Genomic DNA, 26,498 nt, shown 5'->3' with positions numbered 1-26,498 from the left:
TGCGGACTGCTAGGAAGCTGTAGGAGCTGCATCAAGCTGCAGCTCATGCACTCTCTGTTAGCAGGGCCCATTAGTTCAGGTGAGGTGCTGCACTAGCGATGGCTACACAGCTTTCGGCCAGCACGGAGCATAGGTGGATCTTTCGCTTGTAAAAGAGCACATACATATACCTCGTGCTGACGAATTTTTAAGCCCGAGCTTGAGAAAGCATTCTATTCAGGACAATGCCGGAATAGGCTGACACCTAAATCCTGCAACCAGAGGGGTAGTCTGTGTTTAAACTTAATCCTATGCTTTAATCTGCTTTTTTACTATTTTGCTATCCTGAATAGAGGAAAACTTAAGCATGTGCTTTCCTGAGTGGAGGTCTAAAAACATTAAAAAACTTTCAAATTTTACATACTTAACTTGAATTTACAACTGGTTGGTTTTTTTGAACTGATCTCTGAAATAATTGGGTAAATGCCTTTTTAAAGGTTTAGAGAAACGTCAGTCTTAATCTTTTGCAGCAGGGGTCACTATAAACAAATCTAAAAAAAGCTGCCAGCATAGAATACATATGCCAGAACAGACAGTAAAATTACTGATTATAGATAAGGAACAGTGTCACTGTTCCTTATCTATAGTCAGTATTAGCATGCGTACAAGCATGAGAAAAAAACTCAAACATTTTTATATAGGTAATTTATTTAAAATCAGTTGCACAGGCTTAGCCCATTCTTACAAGAACAGTGACCTCATTTCAAACTATTAATAGAAGAGAAATAAAGTTGACTCTATGATATGTACTTAGACATAGGAATTTTAATGCAGTGCATCAAAGCAGTCAGATGACACAGGTAGTATTTTTACATTCTGCACAAAGTCTCAGTGTATTACAAAATATAATCAGACCAAGTATTTAAATATGATTTTAATCTATTTATAGTCACAATCGTTTGTCCTTAGTTATATAGTGCACCAAGCTCCTATATTTAAAGGTTGTTTTCACATTGGCATAAGAGCAGCATCTGATTTCAAATATAAAAAATCGGAACCTTACCTATTATAAATGACAATGTTTCAGCTGAAAAACTGTCTGAGGTTCTAACAGGATTTCGTACATATGACATTAGCTGGTTAAATTACAACAGCTCCGTCTTAGCAATGGATATTTCCCTAGTATTAGACTAAACTACCCTTTGCTTCAGCTCCTACTAGGACAAAATTCCAAGTGAATCAGCTCTGAGCCTGCAAACACTTACACACTCGATTACCTTTAAATATGTGAACAGTCCTATTGAGGTCTGTGAGTCAGATCCTCAACTTGTGTAAATCACAGGCCCTATTTAAATCAACAGAGCTGTGACAGTTTATATCAGCTAAAGATTTGGCAGCAGAGATACAACGCCATGCATAAAGACAAGAATGCACATAAGTCTCTCTCTGGGCCCCTGAAAGCTATAGAGGTCAGGTAAACTTCATGGAAAGAGAGAGACTGCATTGAACATTATTGTGTTTAAAGTCATTCCAGACCGTTAAACACACATTTATTATAAAGTCAAGATGAAAAATTATGAATTATTTAAGTTTATTACACCTTAGTTACATTTAAGATGTTGCCATTCCAAGGCTGGAGGACAGCTGGCTGGTAGTTATGACCACAAGTTACAAATATTTATGATACAAAGCAGAAGACCTTTTAGGGTAATGGAAGCTCGGAAGGCGGCTTTAATGTAACAGCCTGCTTGCTCCACTCTTGTAACGATGGCTCCAGAAACCAGCACCCATTAAACTTTGCGCATGAGATGGACTTCACAGGATCCTTGCTGAACGTTACCTTGGTAGATATAGATGAAGAAAGAACAGATGCAGAGATTGCGGGGAAGCATAACTTTGTATGAAATTTTAAGATGGGCAACCAACACTTGCAACACCTTTTCCAGCACTAGAGTGCAAATGTTTACAGTTGTAAGAAAAAATAAAGCAAGTTCTAGTCTGTACGGGTAAAGGAACATGAACATCCTCGGTATATTTGGATTTATATGCTCTTATCGACTCACTGGGCTGAGAGAAAGGGCATATATTTATTTCTATGTCTTCTGTGGTCACCTTTGAAACAGTATTTCAGCTTTACACAAGAACGCTTTCTGCTTCCCAATACCCCTGCGAAAAATAACTAACCCCACTTTACAGTGAGGTTTTTGGGGGCTAGCAAAAGCAGTGGAAACGCCTCTAACACCTTTCAAACTCCCATTAACCAGCAACTGATCCTACGCATTGCGCATCTCCACTCTTTGTCCGTAGTTTAAGCGGAGGGTGGCGGACCCTCTCGCACTTCGCCAGAAGCGGGGCCGCTGGCCCCACAGCCCTCACCCCTTCGCCCCGCGCAGCACGGCGGGAAGAGCCCACAACACCCCCCGAGGGAAGCGGGGCGCTGATAACCACCACCGAGCACCGCCAGCCCGCCGCACCTTAGGCACCTCGAGGCCGCCTTAGGCCCTGGCGTGCGGTGCTGCTGCGCCGGACCTGCCTGAAGTCGGCGGCGAGGGGGGCGAAGGGGGAGACCGGGCTCGACCCGAGCCCTCCCCTCCGGGCCCGGCCCGCGCCTGCCCGCCCTCCCGCCCCGTGGCCGCCGCTCCGGCGCTCAGCGCCACCTGGCGGCGGCGGTAGCGCAGCCCGCGCGTCCGGCCCCTTGCCGGCGGCGGGACGGCGGCGCGGCGAGCACCGCCACCCCGGGGCCGCCCGACCCCGCCGGCACCGCTCGCCAACCCCCTGTCACCGGCGGGAGCGGCGGGGCGCCGGGAGCGGGGTAGGGGGCGGAGGCTCGGTCGAGCCCGCCCCCCTCTGGTGGCCGCTTCCTGCGGCGCGGCGTGGCCGCCGCTTCCTGCTCCTCCCCGCGGTGCGTCGGGCGGGCGGCTCCGCCATGGCTGTCCTGGCGGCCCTTTCAAACGCGGCAGCCGGCAGCAGAGGGTAACGTCTGGGGAAGCCTCCCGGGCCGAGGGCGCGGGTGAGGCAGGGCGGGTAGCGGCCTGCCGGGCCGCGCTGGCCCCGGTGCGCTCCGTGCCGGGCGCCGGCGAGCGGGGGGCTTCCTGTTGTTTGGGTGGAAACGAGCCATTTTCTTCCTGGGCCTCCGTTTCTGCTCCCTGCCTCTCCCCCAGCCCGGGGGGAAAGGGTTGCTCGGGGCTGCTCTCGCCCTGAAACGGTGCTCGGGGCCCCTCTGTGCGAGAGCGGTGGGGGTGGGTGAGCGGGGCTGGGGATGCGGGCGGCAGCGCCCCGGAGGGGCCGGGGCACCCACCGGGCTGGGGCTCCCGGCCTCCGCTGGGATGCGTCCTGTGTCCCCCGCCTTCCTTGGGGGCAGGAAGGGGCTTGAGGGGTGCCTTAGTCCCGTGGTGCTGCCTGGGAACTGATGCCCTTCCCAGGCACGGGGAGCGAAATTTAGTCCTTCCTCTTGAGTGCCGTCAGCAGATCCGAGGAAAGTAGGGTGTCGTCTGGGAAAGAATGGGGCTTCGAAGGATGTAAAGTGTGTTTTAAGCTAGGTCACATCTCTGGGTCAAAAAGCAGTGATTTGGATGGTAGTGAGTTACCAAGCAACAAACAGTGACTTTACTCTTGACTCCCCTTGTGCCTGCAAGACTCGTGATAAAACTCTGCCGGGACTGTCTGTGCAGAACAGATGCGCATCTTCTGTATCCTTCAGGAGCGAAGATGTCCCATTTAATTAAGCTGGGTGGGAGCGTTACCGTATGGCTAATTTGGTGGATTGGAGAAAAGAAGTAGCTGCACATGATGTAGCAGTCTGTTACTGAATCGGAAGCGGTATCCCCCTGGTTTGGGATAATGTCTCTTTTCATGGGTGGTTTGAGATAAGTGGATTAGAAAAATTCATGGAAAATGTTTGTCACCCCCTTCCCGTGCACACATCTTCTGATTTATTGACAGGCTGCTGCCTAATGAAGGCTGTTCCTTTTTCCCAGTGGGACCACTAGTTATAGGAACAGGCTTGGAGGAGAGCGTGCTTTCTAAGGGCACAACTTTAGTGGTTTGACTTTTTGGTGATACTTCTGTAAGTAGTAGCAGCAGGTGGTACTCCTAGTCTTACGCCTTTTCCTTTCTAATGAGCATTGGGGACTGTTTTACTGTGAGTGTGTACCCTATATGTGTCTCCCTTTCTTTCTGGCTGTAATTTTCCAGTTAGCATTGGAGTCTTCTGATCTGTGTCTGTGACTCATTTCTCAGGCAGCCCTGACTGGCTTTGTGCAGCAGAAGTCCTTGGAAATCTGCACCAGCTTCTCTGAGCAAAAGTGTCTGGGAATTCTCCAAGGTTTTAACATCGAGAGGATTACAGTAAGTTGGATTTATATTCTGAAGTACAATTTAGTTGTTATAGGTGATAAAAACCTTCTGGAGTGTGTCCCGATCCAATGTCGGGGGAGGTTTCGATACGATCCCATGAGCAAGATTTAAGACACAAATGAGGTCAAATGCCGTATACCCAAAACAGGTTTTTATTATTAAAGAAGTGAAGAGGAGTAGTGATAGGACAGAATGGAAGGAAAAGACAGAAATAAAGCAAGGATGCGGGATAGGGCTGCAAGAATATTCACCACCATGCATCCAGCAGCATCCCGTTGGTCCTCAGTCTTCAGTTCTTCGGTGGTGGGTGCACACGGATCTGGCTTCAATGGTAGATGCACACCGAGCAAAATTTTCTGCTGCCTGTCTAAGTTCATCATATCTGCTGATTAGCATATCTGCTCGCTTTTAGTTTTTTTTCCTCTGGTCCAACAGGTTTTGTTGCATCTGGCTTCAGGGCAGGAACCTTTGCCTCTTGTCAGTTCATTAGCAATGCATGTATGGGGTCTGGCCTACACAATAGGGCCACAAATGGCTACAGGATGGGGCAACTCAGCACACCTCTGCCCCTTTGAGGCTTGTCTAAAGAGTCCGGACAATGCAACCGCGAGGAAGTGGGGGGGTGCATCCTTCAATACACTCCCGCTTCTCTGGGCGACATCCCCCAGACCAATTCACTGGCCGCAGCAGCTTCTGTTGGAGGTTTGCACAGACACAAGCAAGCTTTGAGGCAGTCATAGGACATCTCAGTCTCTCACAGTGTTAGAACAATTTTCATGCAAGTTCCTACCATTGGTCTGCATAGCATTCTTTCCCCTTTGCTGTGGACAGTATGCTTATACTTTGATTTCTTCTCAGAATGTTATTCTAGCATGCAATGGAGGTATCTTAAAATGACAAACAAAATCAAACTGTTGAGAGCCTACATATACTTATTGAAGTGGCCTATTCTGCTGCTACTAATAATGATCTGAAATTTACTTATGTGGGATTCATCGTGCTTTTTATGTCCGGCCTCAGATGCTTGGTGTTATAATAAACTGTAGTTTGGCTAGTCCTGTGTGATTTAAGAAGAAGCTAAAATACAGAATTCTATTAACCTTGCTATTTTATTCATGCTAGAAAAGCAGAGGCTGCAGAGCAAAATTTGAGGACCTTCCTCCATAGACATATTTCCTTTTCGGAAGGAACGCATTGCTTTAACTGGAAAAGAGCTTTAGAAGTTTCTGTATCCTGTTCTGCTGGAGAGGGGTTTTTTTGCAGTTACTGAAATGAAATTAATTTCTAAGTAGGTGTGTGGTGGTGGTGTGTTTGTTTGGTTCTATATTGTGTTTTTTTATTGGCTATTTTTTTAAATCCTGTACCTTCTGGTAGAAGAACCAATTTGAGTTGTAAGGTGCAGTAGGCTTTGTTGATATTCAGATATATATTTCTCTAGTTATGAGGGATTTATGTGACTTAATGTAGCAAGGTTATGAGATTTAAATTTGCGATAATGGCATTCATTTGATCATACTGTGAAAGTATAATCTTTTCTATAACTTTCAACTGTTAAGTATGATTTATTTCTTAAGTGCCCTGTAGAAGATGTCACAGTCTCTTAGGATTACTGGAGCAATTTCTGACTCTGAAAATTGTTGCTCTAATGGTGGAGCTACAAACCATAGCCTGGTGCTAGTGCAGGGATTTTTTTGGGGGGTTTTGGTGGCATGGGGGGGGAGGGGGGGAGGGAGGGTTTTTTCATTTAATTACTTTTAAACTATTATTAACCTTTTCTTTCTGCAAGCAGTTGCTTATGTCACCTGGATTCCCATATGAAGAAATTTACTTGCAATGGGTTGTATCTTTTCATGAATAGGGTGGTTGAAGAGACTATCAGTCTCTGAATGAGACTTGGATTGCTCTTTAACATAAGCCCTTTAAAGCCTCAATATACTTATATTCTACATGCAGCCTAGAACTCCTATTTGGGGAGAGAGATCAGAGGGATGATTACTTCCTTGCTGTATGTTTTGTGCATACCCATGTTAAGATTCTGTACAGTGAAGTATAATAAGAGCTACCCTGTCACTCTTCTTTATTCGTGGCATGGCCCAACACCAAACTACACTAGCCTTGTTTTAATGAGTAGCTCAGAGATAGGGAGAAGTGTACTATTTACAGCCATCAGGATAGCTCCAATGCATTGTGGATACAGAGAATAGAAGTGGTAAGAACAAAAGAACTGGCAACAAAACTGATGCCAGACTATTTGGAGAGTTGACCTGGGAGATATATTTATCTACAATAGCAATGATTTAAATAGTTTCAGCTCTTCTTTACTGGACAGCATAATAGCTCTGTAAAGTCCTCTTTCAGTTTTAAGTGGGAAGTACTTTTGAAGAACACGTTGTAACTGTTTTGGGTTTTATGGAGAAGTGAGGCTTTAGTAATTACTGACTGTGTGAAGCAAAGAGAATTCAAGTGTTTCAAGCAATGGTATTTCATGCTGCCTGTTGTCATTTGTGAGATGGACAAGCAGAAGAGTTTTGATTCCCTTTAATAGGGGATCAAGTGTTTAGTGTGAAGGTTCAGCGTTAAGGTTTCAACCTATCTCACAGAAGCAAAAGATCATATACAGACAGAGCTGAAATGAAACAGGAGTTAGGAGCTTAAGTATGTGGTCAAGGACAAATTTTCCAGGGCCTACCTCATGTTGCCTGGCATGGAAGTAAAATACTGTTGGTGAGATGATTGTTAAGAACTCTTTTTCTTTAAGAACAACATTTTTTAAAATTAAGGCAGTCTCTGACAATGTGCATAAAATAAGAATAAATGTGTTAGTAAATGTTACCTGGAAGTTTGCTCGCCTCAGATGTGAGGAGAGCTGATAGAACAGAGCTTGTAGGAGTTCAATATGCCTATTGGTAAGCCAGTGAAATCCTGCATAGGGTGGGTGGCTGGATAACGTGTGGACATCACTGGATACTGCATGTTTACTTCACAGAATTTCACAGAAATACTTCCTTCAGGTGTTAAGTACAGGAGACAGATAAGTACAAGATGAAGCTTTGTTCATCCTTCCACAACATGCTGGGACCAAGATGGCACTAAATTGGCCACTTATCTCCTATTGTGTTTTCCAGAAAGACTTGCCTCAGTGGAAAAACTGCCTTTACTTCTTCATTCTCTGTTGCCTCCAGGTATACTCGAAGTGAGGGCTTGTTTCTACTCTGAGGAAAGAAACTATAGCTTGCATAGATCAGTGTCCCCTTTCCAAATGCAGAAAAGTCCTATAGCTGTAGAAGAGCTAATTATAAACCTGAAAAATTAATAGTAACCAATTGATACCAAGCTCCCTCAGCGCTTGAGGCAGGAGACATGGGGGACCATATCCTAGTAGAAGCAGGCCATAGAGCAGACAGTGGCTTGTTGGATTGCCTTGTCATCTAGCCAATGCACTCAGTGTTGTAGATGCTCCATGTGAAGGAGCATAACTGTTCGTCTGTTTCTTGAGTCTTCCTGCCTCACTTCATGGACTGTCTCTAAGCTTTTTTAAAAAAAATCTGTAGTAGTTATTCATCATCATCAGTGGCATTTAGTCTCCTTGCTTTTTCATCTTGTTCCCTGCCTCCCCCTGGCCCCACAGTGAATCACAGAAGGACTGTTTTTCTTAGTCATTACCGTAGGTGTTAGTACACCCTAGTGCAAGCAGCTCAAGAGGAAAATTTAGCAGACAGCTGTCTGGCAATTTTGAATCAACTCAGAAGTACTTTTGCGGATTCAAATAAAAAAAATTCTTTGTAAACAAAAAATGTATGTAGCAACTGCAAGATTCTTTTTCTACAAATATGAAGTACAGTTAGTTCAGTGTATACATTATAAGAAGTGGAAGTGGTTATGACTTGGCCCCACCTCACAGTGAAATATCGTGACTTTTTTTTTCCTTTGTGATACCCTGTGTTTGATGTTCATCTCACAGATGCTCCTTGGTATTGGGCTTTTATTCTGAGCTGTAGAACTCCATTTTCACTTCTGACAAATGTCTTGTCTGTTCATGGAGAGTTATTCTGAAATAAACGTTGGGCTTTAAATTCACATCTTAACTTAGTTCAAATTAACTTTAAGTGGAGGTACAAAAGCTTTTAGGAACAAAGTTATCACTCTTCTCGAGAAAATTTAGTAGACTAATAATGTAATGAAAGCTGGAGTTTATGTATCTGAGGCCCATCCCAACTCACTATGTGTTTGCAAGAAATGACACAATATTGATGAGTGGGACAGAGGACAGATTCTGTGCTGGTCTTATCTTTGATCTTCTGGATCAAACGTGTTTGATACTTCAGCTTTCTGAAGGACTGCAACAAACACTTAAAAGATGATCTAATTATTTTTTAAAGTGGAAAATCAAAAAAACTAAAGAAAAAAAACCCAAAACGTGGAAGTGTACCATAAAGACTTAGCCTTATTACATACCACTTTCTATTCTATTTCATGCTTTCCTATGCCATTTTTATGTTTGCTATATGGTAATCCTGCTTCATTCAGTGCATTGTATGAAGACAGGTAGTCTCAGACTTAAGGATGTGGGAGTAAATACTAATCTGTTCATGAAGAATGTGGAAAATGCCTAGTTTCAAAACCCAAGAAGCTCATCTATTCTTACACTGATTTGAAGAGTTAAGTCAGTCATCAGTGTTGGATGGCAGAAATTACAATTAACTTTATGGCAACAGTAAAGCTTACTCTGTAATCTTACTTAATGTAACAATACAAATGTTGAGGTATTTTGAGACTCTGCCCTTGGCCACTTGAGGTGAAAGGGAAGTATTAACAGAAAGACCTTCCAGATGAAGCTTTCTTTTTAACTGGGCTTTCGGGTAAGCCCCAAAACTATCTTGGTGATATGCTGAGTGTCCAAAACTGGCAGGAGTGTTTAGAGTATGGTGTTATGTAGGAGGAATGCTGACCTCAGCTGAGAGAACATGCATATTGGCTCTGTCCTTCTTCCTTGCTATGATTCAATGGATAACTATGGAGAAGCTGGATAGAGTTTAAAAACTGATTACTGGCTTCCAAGATTGCCTGGAATACTAAAAAATACCCACCTGGTTGGATTAGCTGAAGAAGTATGATTGGTAATGATATTGTAAGCTAAACATCTAGTTTGAAATCAGAATTGTGAGACCTAACCATGTGAAAAGTGTCCAGGTACCTGCAAAAGATGAATGAGAGGGCCATCTGGCTCAGGTGTTACCTAATTCTAAAAATCTTGGTGTTGCAAACATGACTAATGTTTTTTGTTTCTCCTATTCACAGATTAAAACACAATATAAAATGGAAACATTATTTTCATGCCTCTGAGGTAATGGGAATAAATATATAATTAATTCAGGACTATGATAATGACTGTTCAGCTGTAAAGAGCAAAAACAGAGAAGCAGAGTGGCTGGTTGAAGTTGCAGGTGTCTGGAAACTGACAGTGAAAAGTCACCTGGGAAGCTAATAAGGTGAGCAATATTTTTTTGTGTTCTGTGGAGATTTCTGTTTTCCTGTGGTAGACCTGTATATTCTAACCAGTCACATAATGGGATTTCAGTCAGGGGAACAGCAGAGAAATGCTGACCTGTTACTGACCATGACGACTGCTACAAGAAGGTTATTTACAAGCAAGCTAATAGCTAGTACTATTTGATGTGAGCCTGAATAGTCGTCCTTCCACTGTGATGCTGAAAATGGGCACTTAAATTCTGGTACTGCTTTGCAAAAAAAGCTTGCTGGAAGCCATTTATAACAATAGTTATGCTTCTAGTGCTTGAACAGAGGCCAAAATGAAGTTGGATTAAAGACTGTTTTGCCCTTGAGTTAAATGGCACTTTGCAAAATGCTTATCCAGTTTGTATGTGCAAACATGGGACTTTTAAGACTTGCATCACAGTGGTAAGGCTGTATCAAATGTCAAGGTGCAAGAAGTTTTTTTGGGTATGAGAGCTGGAGAATAGAATGTGAAGAATTATGAAATTGTACCACGTAGAGGTAAAATATGTCAATGAATTTTATAGTTATAGAAATGCTTTATGGTTTTATTGGGGGTTTTTTTAGTTTTATTTTTTTAATTCTAATTTTCTGGCAGATAGAATTATGAAGGTAACTAAAACTGCAAAATATGATTATTGAAATTCATGGGCCCAACCATTGCCAAAAATTTTATAAATTAACTGAAATGCAGCTATTGTAGGTATGAATCTCAGGTCAGGAGAATGTCAGTGCCTTTCCTTTTTACCTTTGGTAATTATTTTATGCATTTTCTATCTGCTAATGAGTAGCTCTTTAACAGTCATTGTTTTTATTATGCATACAAGCAACAGATAATCTTTAAATGTGAAATTCTAGATCCAAATGGAAAATCTTATAGTCCTGTTCACATCAAAAACATGTGTTAGCTCTTTACTAGATCTTAATTTTATGTTCTCTGCTTCTTAGGTTGGTGGAGGAAAGACTGGCACAGTATATAAGTGACACACAATAATATGTCTAGAACCAGTACTCTTTTTGCTAGGATAGCTTTACATGCAAGCCAAATAATTACTTCCATTTGAAGAGAAAAATAATTTGAGAGGCTATAGTGCTGGTTTTGTCTGCTCAGTTGAAAAGATAGTTGAACATGTGCTGCTGTGGCCTAAATTCTTGGATACCAAGAAATCTGAACGTACAGTAGAGGAAACTTTTGTGATTGGTGAAGACATTATGAGGGCACACTTGGCAGTGAGTTAAAGGGCTGAATAAGAGAATACAACTTCAACCAAATGTTCTGTTCGCTTCTTGCCTCTTTCAGATGTCATCTCTACCAAGGAGGGTGAAATCTGAAGCCAAAGCCCTTACATCAGAAGATGATGAACTACCTTCACTTTTTAATTCGTGAGATCACTTTTTTCCTTAGGATTTTTTTTTAAAGTTTTATGCTAAGTATGAGGTTGATCAAAAAGTTTTAATGCACAAAACTTCTGTTCAATTATAAAACAGAAATTACCTATGCTTTTCATGCTCACAGTGAAGATAGGGTGAAACTGAATTGCCAGTTGTCCAAATAGAATCAGGTGTGCACACATTCCAGTGACCAGCTTCAGGAAAGCTTGGTAAATTGTTCCAGCCATTAGCTCTGCAACAGTACGAAAGACCTATATTTGCTGAGTCTGCCTACCTTTCTGTTCATTTTTCCTGTTTGCTCCCTTTCATGTCAGAAAACACTCAGACTGACTTGCTTATGTATTTTTTTTATTCTTCTCATAAGCAATATTGTTTACTTGTTTGCTTATCAGGAGCTCTGAATCAGAGGAGGAAGAAGAGGAATGGGAGCCAAAAAGCAAAATTGCCAAGAGACCTCGGTTGCCAAAGAAAAATGAGGCAAAAACTAAAAAAGTTGCTGCTCCACGGTCAGCTGTGGCCAGGAAAAAGGTCAAGAAGGTAGCAATAAAAGAGGAAATGGTGAGTATCTGTAAGCAAGAGACATTTAATTATGGTGGTTGGCAAGTAACATGAGCAGAATTTTCCCAACTCTGTTTTGCTCAGTTGACTGAGTCTGATCAGCTCATCTGACTCCGCTGTTGCTGTGAATATTCAGTATATTTGATAAATGTGACTTTCTTATGTATTTAGGTGTCCCAGATTGAAGAGATCTCCTCTAAAATTTTGACCAAAGATAATGGGACATGGATTTCCCTGGAGATCTCTTTCAACAACAAAAATAAATAAATACATACCTCTGTTCTTTCTGTAATGAAAGCTAAACATTCTAATATCTCTGGTTTCTGTGTTGCAACTTTGGTATCTTCTACCTTTTTAGCAGCTGGGTACCACAACAAAAAGAAGACCTGTACTTATGTTTCCTTGCATGGCTGTTCAACCTAGTAAGGATCACAGTTTTATTATAAGATGCACTTCTGTCAGAAGTTACTTACTTCTGTCAAAGATGAACATCAGAGGTCAGTTTGTGACAGAAGCCAGTCCTTCTGACTTCTGAAAATGATCTCTGGGGAAGTTCAGGAAAGAAGGTGTGGCTTGTCCAAGGTTATACAAAATCTTAGTAGACCAAATCTCAGTTCCAGTTCCCATGCTGCACCTGACACCTCATTAGAAGAGTGCTTCCCTGCCCTGCTGTTTCCTGTTTTGTTGAGATGAGTGAAGGCAAGGACTGTAGGTCAGTGTCTTCTGCAGGGAGGCTCAATTAAAGTCTTTCCAGGATAATATTATTTGATCTTTTAAATCACAGTTCTGCTGGGTATGTTTATATCTTTTCCTCCAAGCCAGATATATTTCAGGTTATTTGGTTTCTGGCTTTGTATTTCCGTGCGAGACAGAGACATCACTTGAGAGAATGATGTCTACTATCAAGTCTCCTAGGTTTTAATCTGAAATGTTGAACCAGTTTGTAACAGTCAATGCTTAATATGGTTTCAATGCCTTTTTGGCAGGATGTATCCTTGCCTATTGCTCCTGCAGAAGATAATAGAATGCAACTTCTAAAACCTAAGGAAGAAGATGTAGGCACTAAACTGAAAACTTTAAATCAAAAGCCAGAAGTGCCTAAAAAAATGCAACTAAATTCATTCCAAGGGAAGAATGTGAAGAGTTTAGAGAATGATGAAAAACCCTCAACAAGTGTCCCTGTAGTGGGAAATCAAGCGAAGCATGAGAAACTGGAGGAGGATTTTGCATCTGATGAACCACCTTTTAAAAAGATTAAGTCAACTACATGTCCTGAAGGAAAGCCAGTTAAAAATCTAGGAGGCAACAAAGTTAAAGAAGAATTTGAAATGAACTGGGATATTGTACAGGTATGAGATCTTTTCCTTTTTGAGGTATCAGTGAAACCATTTCCTACATAATTAGCACTTACAATCTACAAGTTCAGTCCTCTTGGCATGAGTTGGAGTGTCAGAGAGTCACTGTGCTGTTAAGCAGTCATTTAACCTCTGCTTAAATTGTCATAATACATGTATAAATGTACGTGTTGGTTGGTAACTGTTAAAATTTCAAACTTTAACATTATTCTAATATCTGTGACATAGGCAGTCCCTTAGTACAAAGCTTGCCTGTAACAGTTTGCACGTTTTGTCTGTATCAGCACATGGGCTTTTTTGTGGATATAATCAAAGGAAGCTCCTGCATGAAGGGATGCTGAAAGATTTAGGATGTCTGTGTGTACACTTTCAGAATTTAAGATTTGGTGTGGATTGTTTGTTGTAGACACTCATTTGAGAGTGTATATCATCAATTTACAGTACCATCAAGGAGGAGATTGCATTCTTGGAACAACAGTGACATCAAGAGAGATATCATCTTTGTTTTTGTAGGATGTTAACTTTGAAGCTGTTAAGGTGAAGACAGTTTTAGGATAGCTCCTGTTGTAGGAGGCTGGGTGTGCTTATGGAAGATTTTAGTATGAACAAAATGAGAATAGATTGGGCACATTCTATTCATCATCACTGCCAGCTTAAGAAAGGTGTAAAATTCTGTTCTAAAATATTTCTGGAAATGCAGATGGAGTATTTGATCTTCATGTATTGCTGGTCTAAAAGCAGTGAATATGATTGTGGAGGAGTTGTTATATTTTTAGGGTTCAAAAAAAAACTTTTGAAAGGTGTGTAAATCAGCCCTCTATGGGAATAACTGTAGCGAAGTACAAACAAAACTGATAGTTAAAATGTTACTAAGCAAAGGTTCTTCGATAGTTTGTCCTGGATTCCGCATTGATACACTAACTTTATCTTCAGAAAGCCCAATTCCTAAAAAATCACGTTTAACTTTGAGGCTTGGTTCATCTTGAAACTAGCATGGTATTACTAAAGGTTTCCAATTATTGGTGGAGTGGGATTTGGATCAGCTTTGGGTTTGTGGGTTTAGTTTGTTTTGTTTAACCATGAGGTATGTTAGTGTTGGTTTGGAAAAAAAAATAAGTTCCAAGTTTCCTGAGTTGTCATGTGCAGTTTATTGTCTTCCTGATTTTTATTTTTTTAATTTTTTTTAAAGTATTTGGGTATTTTCTGTTCCCAAGAGGCATTCCTTCCAGCATTTTTTACTGTAGTTACAAGTTTCTGGAAACACTGGTTGCTGCATGTGTTTCTGAAGTACCAGGTGTGGTGGCTGGATGCATGGGAAGCCTGGCATCCTGTTTCAGGGAGGACAGTAGTCCCTGCTGGCCAACATTGTATTCTGGTGGTGGTTTCAAACTTTGAGTGAGAGGCTGTTGAAAGCAATCTATCACATATCTTAAATGGTGGGGTGTTTGTTTTTGTTTTTGTTTTTTTTGCTTCTGACAGGCCTTGTCAGAAATAACAAATGTTGAACCATGGGTATGTGCAAACTTAATTCGGCTCTTTCGAGAAGAAAACACAATTCCTTTTATTGCTCGGTATCGAAAAGAGCTCATCAATAATCTGGAGGCCGATGCCTTGCGAGAAGTGCAGCAAGCATTGGAAGAGCTACGGTAAGTAAGTTAATAGAGGGAGATATCTGGGAGTGTGGTAAATAACCAGCTGCTGCTTCTGTGTCCCTTTTTTTTGTTACTTTATACGCATGATTATAAAGGAACTCCTAAAGAAGAAGGTTTAAAACTGAGGTAATTATACTTGATACCTGTCTGGTTGTTGGGGTTTTGTTTGGGTTTTTTTTTTGCTATAAGTAATAAGAAATCCAGTATTATTAAATGCCAAAGAAAAATTAAGCTTTTAAGATTTAAGTTTACTAAAACTGCAGATAAAAAAACTCTTACTAAAGGAGTAGTTTATAGGTTCTAGAGATACATAGCTGCACCCTTTGAAAAAAAATCACTAAGAATGCCTTGGCTTCCTGGTTGCAGCTGCAGGCCCATTAGTGAAGAGCACTACTTGAGGTTTTAGTGTGGCAGGAGGGCAGGTTAAACTATCCCAGATCATTGCAGCAAAGAAATGATCTGCAAAGACTGCTGTGGGGGCGGATGCGACTGCTCTTATTCCTTCATGCTTTTGGGTGGCTATATGCTCTTCAGATGGCAAGTGAACAGACTTGACACCTGTTCTGCCAACATGTTGGTTTCCTCCTTGTACTCTCCACTATCCTCTAGCAAGAGATTCTTTCCAAAGAGGGAAGGTGGCCTGAGAGAGTTCTTGTCTGAACAAGTAATATAAATCATAACAAAATACCTTTGTTGATGGCAGTTGCTCACAGGTATCTTACTGAAGGTCTAGGAGTTTAGAATCTGGTACCCTGTACTTGATGCTGCAGAGCTATCTTGATATGAATTACAGCTCTAAGTGCTCATCAACATGGATTTAATTTAGGGCCTTTTAATTTGGCTTCTAGGCCAGTAATCTTGAAAAAATATATATAGCAGTAATGACTGTCATTATTGTTTGATTTTTCTTAAAGCTACCACAAGATATTTTGATACAGTTTTGAACTAATTGGAGAAAGAGACTTAACAGTTAAAAACTCTTTTGGATTATCAGATTCGGTTTATTGAGGATTAGCATGAGATACAATCTTCAGCAGTGTAATAAATAAGGTCGCAATCAATAGCCCTTTTAATCCACTGTGAAATGTGACTGTTAATATCAGCCTCTTGCATTTTAGTACTGTTGCAAAGAAGACGCATACAATGATACAGAAATTGAAGAAAGAAGGGAAATTATCTGGATGCCTTTTAACAGCACTATTAAATTGCAGAACTTTGGAGGAATTAGACCATGTGGTCAGTACACTAGTCTTTATCAAGTCATCCTTAATTTAAGTGTAATCTTGCATAACTAAATAGTGCATAATGCAAAGTACATACTTGAAATATTTCCATGTCTTTTAATAACTGTATTTATTTTTTTTTTTGGTTTGAAGACCGCACCTTATAAAACCGGGAGTAAAGGCACCAAAGCTCAGAGGGCCAAGCAGCTGGGATTAGAACCTGCTGCTCTCTCCCTCCTGCAGAATCCTATGGAACTCAATCTCTTTTCTTATATTAGACCCACTACCAAAGGTAAGTGCTCTGCTTCTATGAGCAGTAATGTCCTAATTGTCTGAAAATATTTTAAAAGGGGAATTACTTTAATTGTTCTGATGTTGCTGGAAGTTATGCAACTATTTTAAATTCAACAGTTCTTTAAGCAACACGTGGTAAGAGTTTACAGTTAATGCCATGGTTCTCCAACCTTCTTGTCTCTTATTGTAAATAGTAATAAATCTGGTATATAAGAGACAGAAGTCTGGAGTACTTATAGTTGACATGTGTGACTATTGGTAAGAGACAGGGAACTGCCCTGCACACCTGAGACCTCTCCATGGTTCTACTCTTACTTGACTTGCTTACTGAAGATTCAGCGCTGATCACACAAGAAGCGTATGCTCGTACTCTGTACTGAAGTAAATGTCACCCATCAAAGCATGTCTTGATAAAAACTGGCCTTGGTGATTGGTGGGGGAGTGAGCGGGAGAGCTTTTGTTACTGAATGACAGTAGGGGTTGGAGAAGATGTAATCTCTGAAATTTGAGCAGGAACTTTTAATGATAGGATTGTGACACATAGACTGTAGAATTGTGTTTCTTTGTGAATGCAGTTATGGGTGAATCTGTAGGGGGCAATCTCTGACAATAAAATACAAAGATTGCTGTAACCTTCTGTATGGTGTTAAAATAGAGACATAGTTGTATTCTTCCCTGCCCCAACAGTTTTGAATTTTAACATAAAGGTACTGAGCCTTACTTAGTAAGGCTGACTCTCACTCTTCCCACTTCAGTTGTTCTTTTGTTTATTGTTTATAAAATGATCCTAACTTTGCAATGAAAATAAGTTAACAAATATTCTGATTGTTTAATTACTGCCTTTTAGTATGTCATTACGTAATACAGCAGTATATTGCAACCATATATCTGACTATTCTGGCAGAGTGTAAAGAGCCAAAAGAAAATCTTCATGGTGAAATTTCAGATTAATTATTTAGGGTGCATTCAGAAGGAAGTGCTATTTGTTGCAGCATAAACATTACAGTTTTTGAAAATCAGTACACTTATTTTCAATTTTGTGCTAAAAATAATGTTGCTTAGGCTTATATAATGGTTTTAATTTGAAAGGTGCATCAGAAATTACATAATCTATAAACTGGATCACTTTTATCAACTTGGAAGCCAGTTTGACAGCCTCTATACAGCTTGAGATCAGAGTGAATGTTTTTTAAAAGAACGAGCCATTTGACGTACAGAAAAGTTTTCATCAAATCTTAATATTCAGTTCTTTTAAATTCTCAGTGGTTTTAAATTTATACTAAAAATAAACTGAAATAAAAAACAGGAGTTCATGTTTCAAAGCCAGATATTTGAAAGGTAAGGAAGCAGGCTCACCACAAAACTTTGTTCTTCCTTTTAGTTGTATGCATGGTCAAATATTTCTCTAATTACACAAGCGCGTGCTGCTTTTGCAACAGACACTGTAAAACACCCATGTGAGTGGTGCTTGTTGAATGGGAACTTTTCGATTATTTCTTTAATCCTGTCTGGTTTTGGCCTATTCTATCTCATTAAAATTCTCTGGTAGAATTAAATTAATGTTGCCATGTACACTTCTGGTACTTGGGTGTCTCAATTCATATTCAATATGATGTATGTCTTAAAATTCCCTTAGCTTTGTATTTTGACATGACATCACTTTTACCGTACGAAACAGTAACTCATACATGTAAGGATCCAAATTCCACAACTTCTGATCACTTCAGGCATTTAATAACATATTCTCACATTTTTATTTTTCTTTCTGGCAGGTAAGTTTAGCTTCACCTTCCTAAAAAAAGGGCAAGATTAATTTTTTTATAGTGTGTTACTGTATAGCCCAATCAGAAGCAGGTTTCTGGATTCAATAGAATATGAGTTATTAGAGCTATGCAGTTTTTTTAAATGCTGTTAATAAAGCTCTTTCAAGATATTGGTAGTCCATCAGACTGAAAAGTAATGTGTGTTGAAGGGGACAGTTAATGCTGCATTGCCAGCTCTAGGATTCTTTTAGCTCTGAAGCATTTGTTATTGACCGTTGCTAGAAACAGGGCTAGATATATTGATTTAAAATACAAGATGTCAGTTTTATTTCACTACCTTCTGGTTCTGGTCCAATTCAACCACTGTGCTAAGGAGAATACTGTGCCACCTCTTCTGGTCTTTTGAAGTGAGGGATGTGTTGGAAAGCTGAATGATTCTGTTATCAGCTCTCTAGAATGCTTTGTTTGTGGAGACATTTTATAACTTCACTGTTTGAACAGTGTATTGTGAGAGGGAATGAGGGTACCCTGACCTCAGAAGTGTCACTGCAAACTCCTGCTACAAACCAGTGGACATATAAACCTTACACAGGGAAAAGACAGGATTGCCTGGAAAGATTTTAGGCAATTTCCGTATCAGTAGCAAAACGTGTAGACTTCTGCAATCACTCATTTTACTACAACCTCAAAATCATACTTGAATATCTAATTTTACTATTGTAAATAATTTATTTGCATCATAAATGTCAAGATCTATTAGCATCAAGCCAAGAAATTATTATTTTTCTTTCATTTTAGTGTCATTTTGACTTAGGATACTGCATTGGTCAGTTTAGTCTCATTAAAATATAATTATTTTAGATGTTTTGGAAAGGAAGCTTAGTTAAACAAATTCTAATTAATTAGGAATCCTCATTGGATATCTTGCATCAACTTTCTTTCAGCATGTATATATTTTCATAGTGCTTGTGCAGTTGTGTAAGTTTTTCATATTAGTTTTTTTTATAATTTATAACTCTTTCCTTCTAAGGACTTTCAACTATTCAGGAAGTAGAGGCTGGAGTACAGCATATTTTAGCTGACATCTTTGCTAAGGATAAAGATACACTGGATTTTATCAGAAAATTGTAAGTTTGACTCTTACTTTCTAAACTTCTGGTTATGTGGTAAGATTCAATCTCCTAGCGTGCAGATCCATAAATAACTTTTTTTAATGATGAGAAAACTATGTTACTGTGAGATTGATTTAGGTCCATTTAGGTCCTTCGCTTGTGCTGTAGGTATGTTTGTCAGCCTTTCTGCTCATCTGACTATCTGTGGAGGAGAGATCTGCTGTAAGCGTGGCACGACGCTGTCACTCCCAAAGACTGAGAAATTCTCTGTGGCTCTGCTTCATGTAGAGCCGATCTCCCTTGCAGTTAGTGATCTATATGCTAAAATTTTCTCTCCTTTCACTTCCTTCAAACTGTAACTTTTCAGAGGTGCATCTGCTTAAGCTATTGCTTCAATCATTTGCTGCTTGATGGTTGATTTTTGATGTTGCTAGTCAATAAGGCAAACAAATATGACTTTTTAAAGCAGGAGTTACTGATCCTTTTGACTGTTTTAGCTGAGTTTTCCCACATAAAATGACTCCAATGTTGTCATGGCTGGGGAGGGTTGGTGTGACAGAGTAGTAATTGCTTGTTATTTTTTTCCTCTGCTGTGTACTGTCTGGGACAGAGAACAGGGTTATCAAAGAACAGGTGCCACCTTAGGCGCATTCAGTGTTGATATGAATCAGCTCAGTTCTGTTTAGTTGACAGCCTTGTTTGCTGTTTATCATGAGTAATGGCCAATTTCATCAAAAGGCTAGAGCACATCAGTGTGATAATTTCAATGAAGAGATGGTTTTGTAAAGGATGTACTGTCACTACCAGACTATCACTTTCATTCGTTGGACCTCTAGAAGCTCCTTAATTGAATATACAGTGCTCTACAGATGTATTCTGTGGATCTAAAGTGTATTGTATGTATAATAATCATGACGAGCATTCGGGAAGATATCTGTTTGGGATTTCTGTTACTTCTAAAAATAGTGAAAAATTTCATGGGTGTGAAGTGCTCAAAGCAAGAAATTAATTCTGAGACTGGGTAGATTCAAAAGAGATGTTGCATTTGTATAAAATACATCGGTACTATAACTTTTTTTTTTTTTTGCAACTTCCCCAAATTTGTTCTGTAAAGTTGAATCAGTAACTGACCAAACTGGCTGGCTTTTGAGTATCCATCCACTTCACAAGAAGGGCTGTGTTCAGCTTTTTCTGAGGTTTGCTTGCATTTCTTCTCTTGGTATGTTCCAGTCAATATATGCTCTGTCAGTCTCACTGTTAAGATATGTAATACAGTTCTGCAGGTAATAACAGTTAACATAATTTGTAATTGGGCAGACTCCAAACTTGATTTTTATTTAATACAAGCACTAATGACTTGTTACAAGTTTCATGCTAAAATATCTTATTAACATATGTTTCTTTTATTCAGATGTCAGCAAAGGTACATTTGTATCCAGTCAGCCTTGGCGAAAGTGTCGTCCAAAAGTGGCAATGAAAAAGATATTGATAAATTCCAGCTGTACCATGAGTTTTCTTGTAATATAAAGAACATTCATCATCATCAGGTACACATACAAATTTGTATTTTTTTCTTAGAATTTTAACTATAGCAAAGATGGCTTCGCTTTTGAATTTTGTTGCTTAAAACTGATTCTAAAGACACTTGATTTTGCTCTTCAGTTATCAAAGGTAAGAGAGACTTTCAGATTCTTGAAATGCAGGACTAAGCTGTTAATCTTTGTCTTAAACGGAGCAAAGGACTGTTTATTCAGTATGCCCATTGTCTAATTAATTCTCATTAAACACATATTTATAATGATTTATGTATTGGAGATTTCAATAATGCTGTGATTTTATTTTCAGTGTGTGTCATGCCCTCCCTCCCTTTCCCCCATGACAAGTGCATAGCAAGTGTTATCAGGAGGGGGATAAAGGCGAAGCGATAATTTTTAGTCTGTAGGGGTGAGACTGGGGTAGTAGTGCCATAGTTGTCTGGAGGCTGCTTGGTTGGAGTGTAAGTATTTGAAGCAAACTTGGGTAAACTTATTCGTTGTTGCTTTTGGATGTTTTCTGAAGCACTGGGTCAGAGTGCTGTGAGCCATTTGACACTAAACTGGTCAGGTGAAACTGGTGAGAAGTATCAGGGAGGGATCCATAAAAATTAAATTGAAGGTGACCTACAAAACCAGCTCGGGGGAACATTCCACACGCTACCCTAGAAACGGATTTGTTTAAGTCATCAGTATTCCCTTCTGTGAAGCATCTTTGGCTATCCTAAGCCCCAAACCTAGACTTGTATGACTAGAAAAAGAGATGAAGAACAAAGCAAACTTACTAGCTTGTAAGAAGCTGATGACTTTAGATAGCTAGGCTGCCCATTACTGAAGCTCAAAGGCTGAAGTGTGATGCACTCAATGCAACTGTCAAGACCTTTGCACTGATTAATAACTAATCACCAAGTGAATTGTTTTTTGTTTTAGTCACAATTACTTAGCTTTAAAAAAACCCAAAACACACCCCCCAAAACCAAACCAAAAAATCACATGAACCCTCTTAGCTGCTTCCAACAAGAAATGTGCTTTTCCTTTAGAAGGCTGCCTTATTCTACAGCAGAATGCTTTTCCTTTTGTATCTGCGATACACTCTCATTTTCTCTCTGCTTGCTATTTTAAAAGTGTGGTGTTTTGAATTCAGGTGTTTTCTTGCATGTCTTGAAATTTATTACAAAAAATTATTATTTCTCAACATGTATGGGCTAATTTTAAACCCTCCTCCCCCAATATGGATGGTGTTAGGTGAAAGACTAAATACAAGTGATTTTAATGGGTTTTATGTAGATGTTTGAAGACGTACCTGTAGTCGTTGTCTTCGTAGTAAGTATGAACATTTGCCGTATTTATATCAGTAATTATTTGGTGAAAACTTGCTTCTAGAGGGTCTGGGAAAGTCAACAGAGCAATTGAAAGACTACTGTGGTGACATATCACAAAGATTGGTAGATTCATCAGGAGATTAAGTGTTATACTGTATGGATTTTTTTTGTCTGGATGCTTTACTGTTGAATGAATCCTTTGTCTGTCAAAGACTGTTTAGTTTTCCCTGCACTGAGAATGGTGAATACGGATATGCAATGTATATTGGGTGTACAGGTGTTTCCTGGGATGATGGTATGATTTACTTCTTGTCCAAGGCATCCTTTTTTTTCCTGTTTTACATAAAGAAGACTGTTGCTTAGCTAGAGCCAGGGCTAGAAACCAGATTTCCCAAACCTGGTCAGCACTCTGACCATGTGGCTGCACAGCTTCTTATCCAGGATGTGTCATTAGTTTGTCTGATGTTAAGATTAACTCGATCTGTTTGGGTTTATTTCGCCTTATGTCTGTCACTAACCTTTCTTTCCCCATTCTGGCTCTCCAGTGAAGTAACCACTGTTCTTGTAGCTGGTAGTCCTGTAATCATGGGATGTTTTTGCAGTCTTATGTGTTGTCTTTCATCTGTATATTACTGCTATTAACTGTTCGAACACATTGAGTATTTCTCTATTATGAATCTTAAAAGTCTGAGTTGTTTGTGCTTCACTAAGGTGTCAGGGCTCTTTTGTACTAGTCAAGGAAAAAATGCATTTTATGATCGTCACTGACGTGCAATTTGCAGAGTTCCCTATTTTGTAAAAATACTCATCATTTCTGTTGATATTTTCGTTCTTTGTTAGCTTTCCAGTTCCCTTGTTTGTCTCCTTTTTGTGTTTTGATGATGAAATAAGGAAACAAAAAGTGTTTTCTTTACCTGCTATTTCTTCCTCAAGCTTAAACCATAGTATTGTACTTTCCAAAGTCTTTCTCGTAACCTTCAATTTCTTTATTACCTGACCTTACTACCCTGCTGATGCAAATTACCACTTTTTTCTCTTTTATTTTCTTGTGTTATAACTGTCCTTTTTAATACCTAAAAGTCTTTAGTTTCCCCTTCACCTAATACTTTGAAGAAATACTACTTTCCTGCATTAAAAAAGCTAGTTAAAAATGTGTTCTTGAGTGTGCATTGTGAGAGCTGTAGATGTCTTCAAGTGAAGAAATACTCTCATTTGATTCAGGATTTTTAAAAGAAGGTTATACCTAAAAAAGATATAGGGAAGCCTGAAACTCAGAGGAATTTATAAAATTTACTAATACCCCAGGACTGCAGATTAAATAGCCGTGTTTGAAGAACGCTTGCAAAATTCACTGTTTTGAAGACCTTCTCTACTCCTTTCATGACTGTGCACAGACAGGAGTTCTCAATGCATTTAACTAGAGGCAACAGTAGAAGTCAGCTTAAAATCATCTCTTTATAGAGTTGCAAATAAAGGATTCCATAAAATACTGCACTGAAACTGGTCGCTGCCTGAGTGTGGAAGTGCTAGTAATCTTAAAGGTCTGTGTACAGCTGTAGTTCTGCTCTAGCTTACATGTAAGTAAAGGGGATGGGTGGTAGACTAGCATGTTACCTATAAGAGAACAAGCTGTCTTTATGGTCTTTATGGCCAAAGCATTTGTAGCCATAAGTGTGACTTGCAGAGTGTCTTACAATGAGGTAAACTGGTCTGCAGTTAAGCTGCAGCTTGGTTCTGCAGCTGTCGTTGCACACACTGTAGTTCTGGGTTACTTTCTGTGCCATTGTCGTTTTGTGTGTTGAGACATGCCATGAAATAATCAGGACTGGCATGGAGTTGGGTTATTTGACTGACAAAGTTAAAAACTGAACCTGAAATGAGGAGAAAACCCTTTTTAAACAAATAAGCCTGACTCCAGATTTTGACATGGTCAGATACCTGTGGGTGTTTCCAGCTGGAACATTTTGCTGTTGGGAGGTTCAGCCACAGTTCCTTCCTTTGGCAGCAAGGAGAACCTCACTGGACTCTCTTAGGATGTAGCTGAGTAGCTATACCAACACTGTCATAACTAAGGGGAAAAAAAAAAATCTTTGAAGAGTTTATTTGAATTTTTGACTAATTGTAAACAGTTCAGTGTTTGTGTATGCCTTGGGCTTGCTTTCCTCTATTTGGAGATGACTGAATTGGTTGGAGGAAAAGAATTCATGAATAAAATGTAATGTTTGAAGCAAGTGCTCTATTTTCAATCTCATACTTAGAAAGGAATTGGAAATTAAAGTCCTTGGCAGAATATATGAAACTTATTCAGTGAGCGTAACTAAATCTGCAACATAGAAGAGAGTTGTACAAAGTGAAGGATGTTGTATTTTTCTGATAAACAGAATAAGGTTTGGTGATTCTTGTGACTAGATCAAATTATTGTTCTTGCTTTCTCTGAAAAATGTATGTTCTTTTTATTAACCCTTCCCCTGGATCTGTTCCAGTCTTACATAAGTCTTTTTCCAGAACCGAAAGATTGCTTTGTGTCTAGAATAGCCAGATTTTAACCTGTTACTCAAAAAACAAAACCACTTTTATTATATTAGAGGGAGAAATTGACTAATTACTTAATTGAGCATTTCTTGGATGATAATTCATCTCGGAATGCATGTCACTTAGAACTGGATAGGCAAATTTTTTAAGAATAAAAATGTTAGTAATATCAGTGACTGCAAGACAGCTGGTTTAAGTTCAGGTGACTGACACATTCTGCAGACAGGGTGCCAGGAAACAAAAGGTGATACAAATATTGACCCCACTAACAGCATGCTGAATGATGACATTATAATTCTATCAGATACATTCTCTGTTGTGAGCATCATTTTGATTTCATTTTAGCTTGACATTTAACTTTTTTCTCTTTTTTAAAAATAAAATCAGAATAAACATGAAAGCATTTGATTTGTTAAAATGTGTCTTTCTAATCTCTACATGAAAACATTTGCTTTGGCAGTTAAGGTACCAGATGCTATAATATTTCACATAGAATCTTTATTATTAGCTTTGTTGTTCAATGATATGTCAGGCCTGGTATGTCACAGGAGCAGTAAGGCTGAGGCATATAAATTGGTACTATGTCCTGGAGTCATTTTAAACCATTGTATTTAACATATGTGACATGTCTGAGTTAGCTAGTGATTGAATTAAAGTTCATGATTGACACAGAATGCTCTGTTGTGACAGTGCTCAGGGCCTGCTACATACAGCAACATGTATAATCATACAGGAATGTCAACCTCTAGCAGGTTTTTTTTATTTTTTCACTTTAAAGTATTTTGGAAGGGAAAATGAAATCTAAAAATGTATAGGTTTTATTTGTTGCTGTTTCTAACTGTTAGTCTGTTTATAAATTCCCTTGGCCAGTGAGTTTTCTTAACATTATAAGGCCTGCTTCAGGTGGACGTTCAGTGTCTTTTATAGTGAGGTTAGACTAGTAGAAACCCACAAGTATCCTCCAGGATATTCCTGTGATAATCCAGTTTTAAATGTAGAGCCACAGACTTCCATTTAAAATTGAACTCTGTATGCAGATAGCATGTGTGCGACCAAATTTAACTTTAGATCATGGATATGCAGTTGTGTACACAAGACTGTGCCAGAAATATGTGCATACGTTTTAAGGCTGGAGTGTTATTATTAATGTAAAGAGTGTATCTACAATATTTCCTGCTATTTATGAACTAGGCACAAATAGCTATAAAATCATCCTTTTTCAAATTAAGCAGATTACTTTTGTGTCACAAGTTCTGATTCATAATTATTTTTAAATATGGATTGATCTTGCAAAGAAAAATTAAGCCTGAAACATAGGACTAACTTTTTCCCTTTCTGATCTCCGGAATAATTTTTCAAAACATTTCTTGAGTTTTAATTTGAGTTATTAAACAAGATAATTCCACCAACTAAACTCAGCTGACTTGTATAATAAGTGTGTTTAAGATAAACTGGATCTTAAGATTGCAGTCTCCAGGAAAAATGTATGATTTGTTATGCCACGGCGTGATTTAATCAGTGCTTTAAACTGGATGTTATCTGTACATGCTAGTACTTTGTGAACTGATTTACTGTACCACCATCATGACTTGCTACAGAATGTCAAGCAAGTGCGTACACAAATGTTGATAAGTTTATCTTTTGGGTATTTTGTGTGTCATCTGTCTCTGCCATTTATGTTTGCGCTCAGATTCTGGCCATTAACCGAGGGGAAAATCTGAAGATCCTGACAGTGAAGGTCAACATTCCTGACGGGGTGAAGAATGAATTCTGTTGGTGGTGTGTCAATGAAAGGTCTGCATGGATACATATTCTTACAGAAATATTTTTTTCTATAGGCAGCTGCATACTGAAATGTACCTCACATGTCTCATTACATTAAATAGAATTTAAATGAATACTTATTAGATTAGA

General features: G+C 39.3%; 1 protein-coding gene across 1 annotated transcript in view; it reads left to right on the top strand.

Annotated features, from left to right (window-relative positions):
- The first annotated feature begins 2,836 nt into the window (after nt 1-2,836).
- Nucleotides 2,837-26,498, top strand: part of SRBD1 (S1 RNA binding domain 1) — a 133,969-nt gene continuing 110,307 nt past the window's right edge. Inside the window, exons 1-12 of the mRNA XM_074818059.1 lie at nt 2,837-2,952; nt 4,219-4,326; nt 9,634-9,824; nt 11,150-11,232; nt 11,634-11,799; nt 12,786-13,148; nt 14,634-14,800; nt 15,925-16,042; nt 16,183-16,321; nt 19,117-19,213; nt 20,610-20,745; nt 26,275-26,378. Of these exons, the coding sequence (XP_074674160.1) occupies nt 11,150-11,232; nt 11,634-11,799; nt 12,786-13,148; nt 14,634-14,800; nt 15,925-16,042; nt 16,183-16,321; nt 19,117-19,213; nt 20,610-20,745; nt 26,275-26,378 (1,373 nt within the window). The 5' untranslated portion in view covers nt 2,837-2,952; nt 4,219-4,326; nt 9,634-9,824. The remainder of the gene's footprint in view (nt 2,953-4,218; nt 4,327-9,633; nt 9,825-11,149; nt 11,233-11,633; nt 11,800-12,785; nt 13,149-14,633; nt 14,801-15,924; nt 16,043-16,182; nt 16,322-19,116; nt 19,214-20,609; nt 20,746-26,274; nt 26,379-26,498) is intronic.

The sequence above is a fragment of the Strix aluco genome, chromosome 3, assembly GCF_031877795.1.
Source record: "Strix aluco isolate bStrAlu1 chromosome 3, bStrAlu1.hap1, whole genome shotgun sequence".
NCBI classification, from domain to species: Eukaryota; Metazoa; Chordata; class Aves; order Strigiformes; family Strigidae; genus Strix; species Strix aluco.
This window is presented reverse-complemented; position numbering and strand designations above follow the sequence as displayed.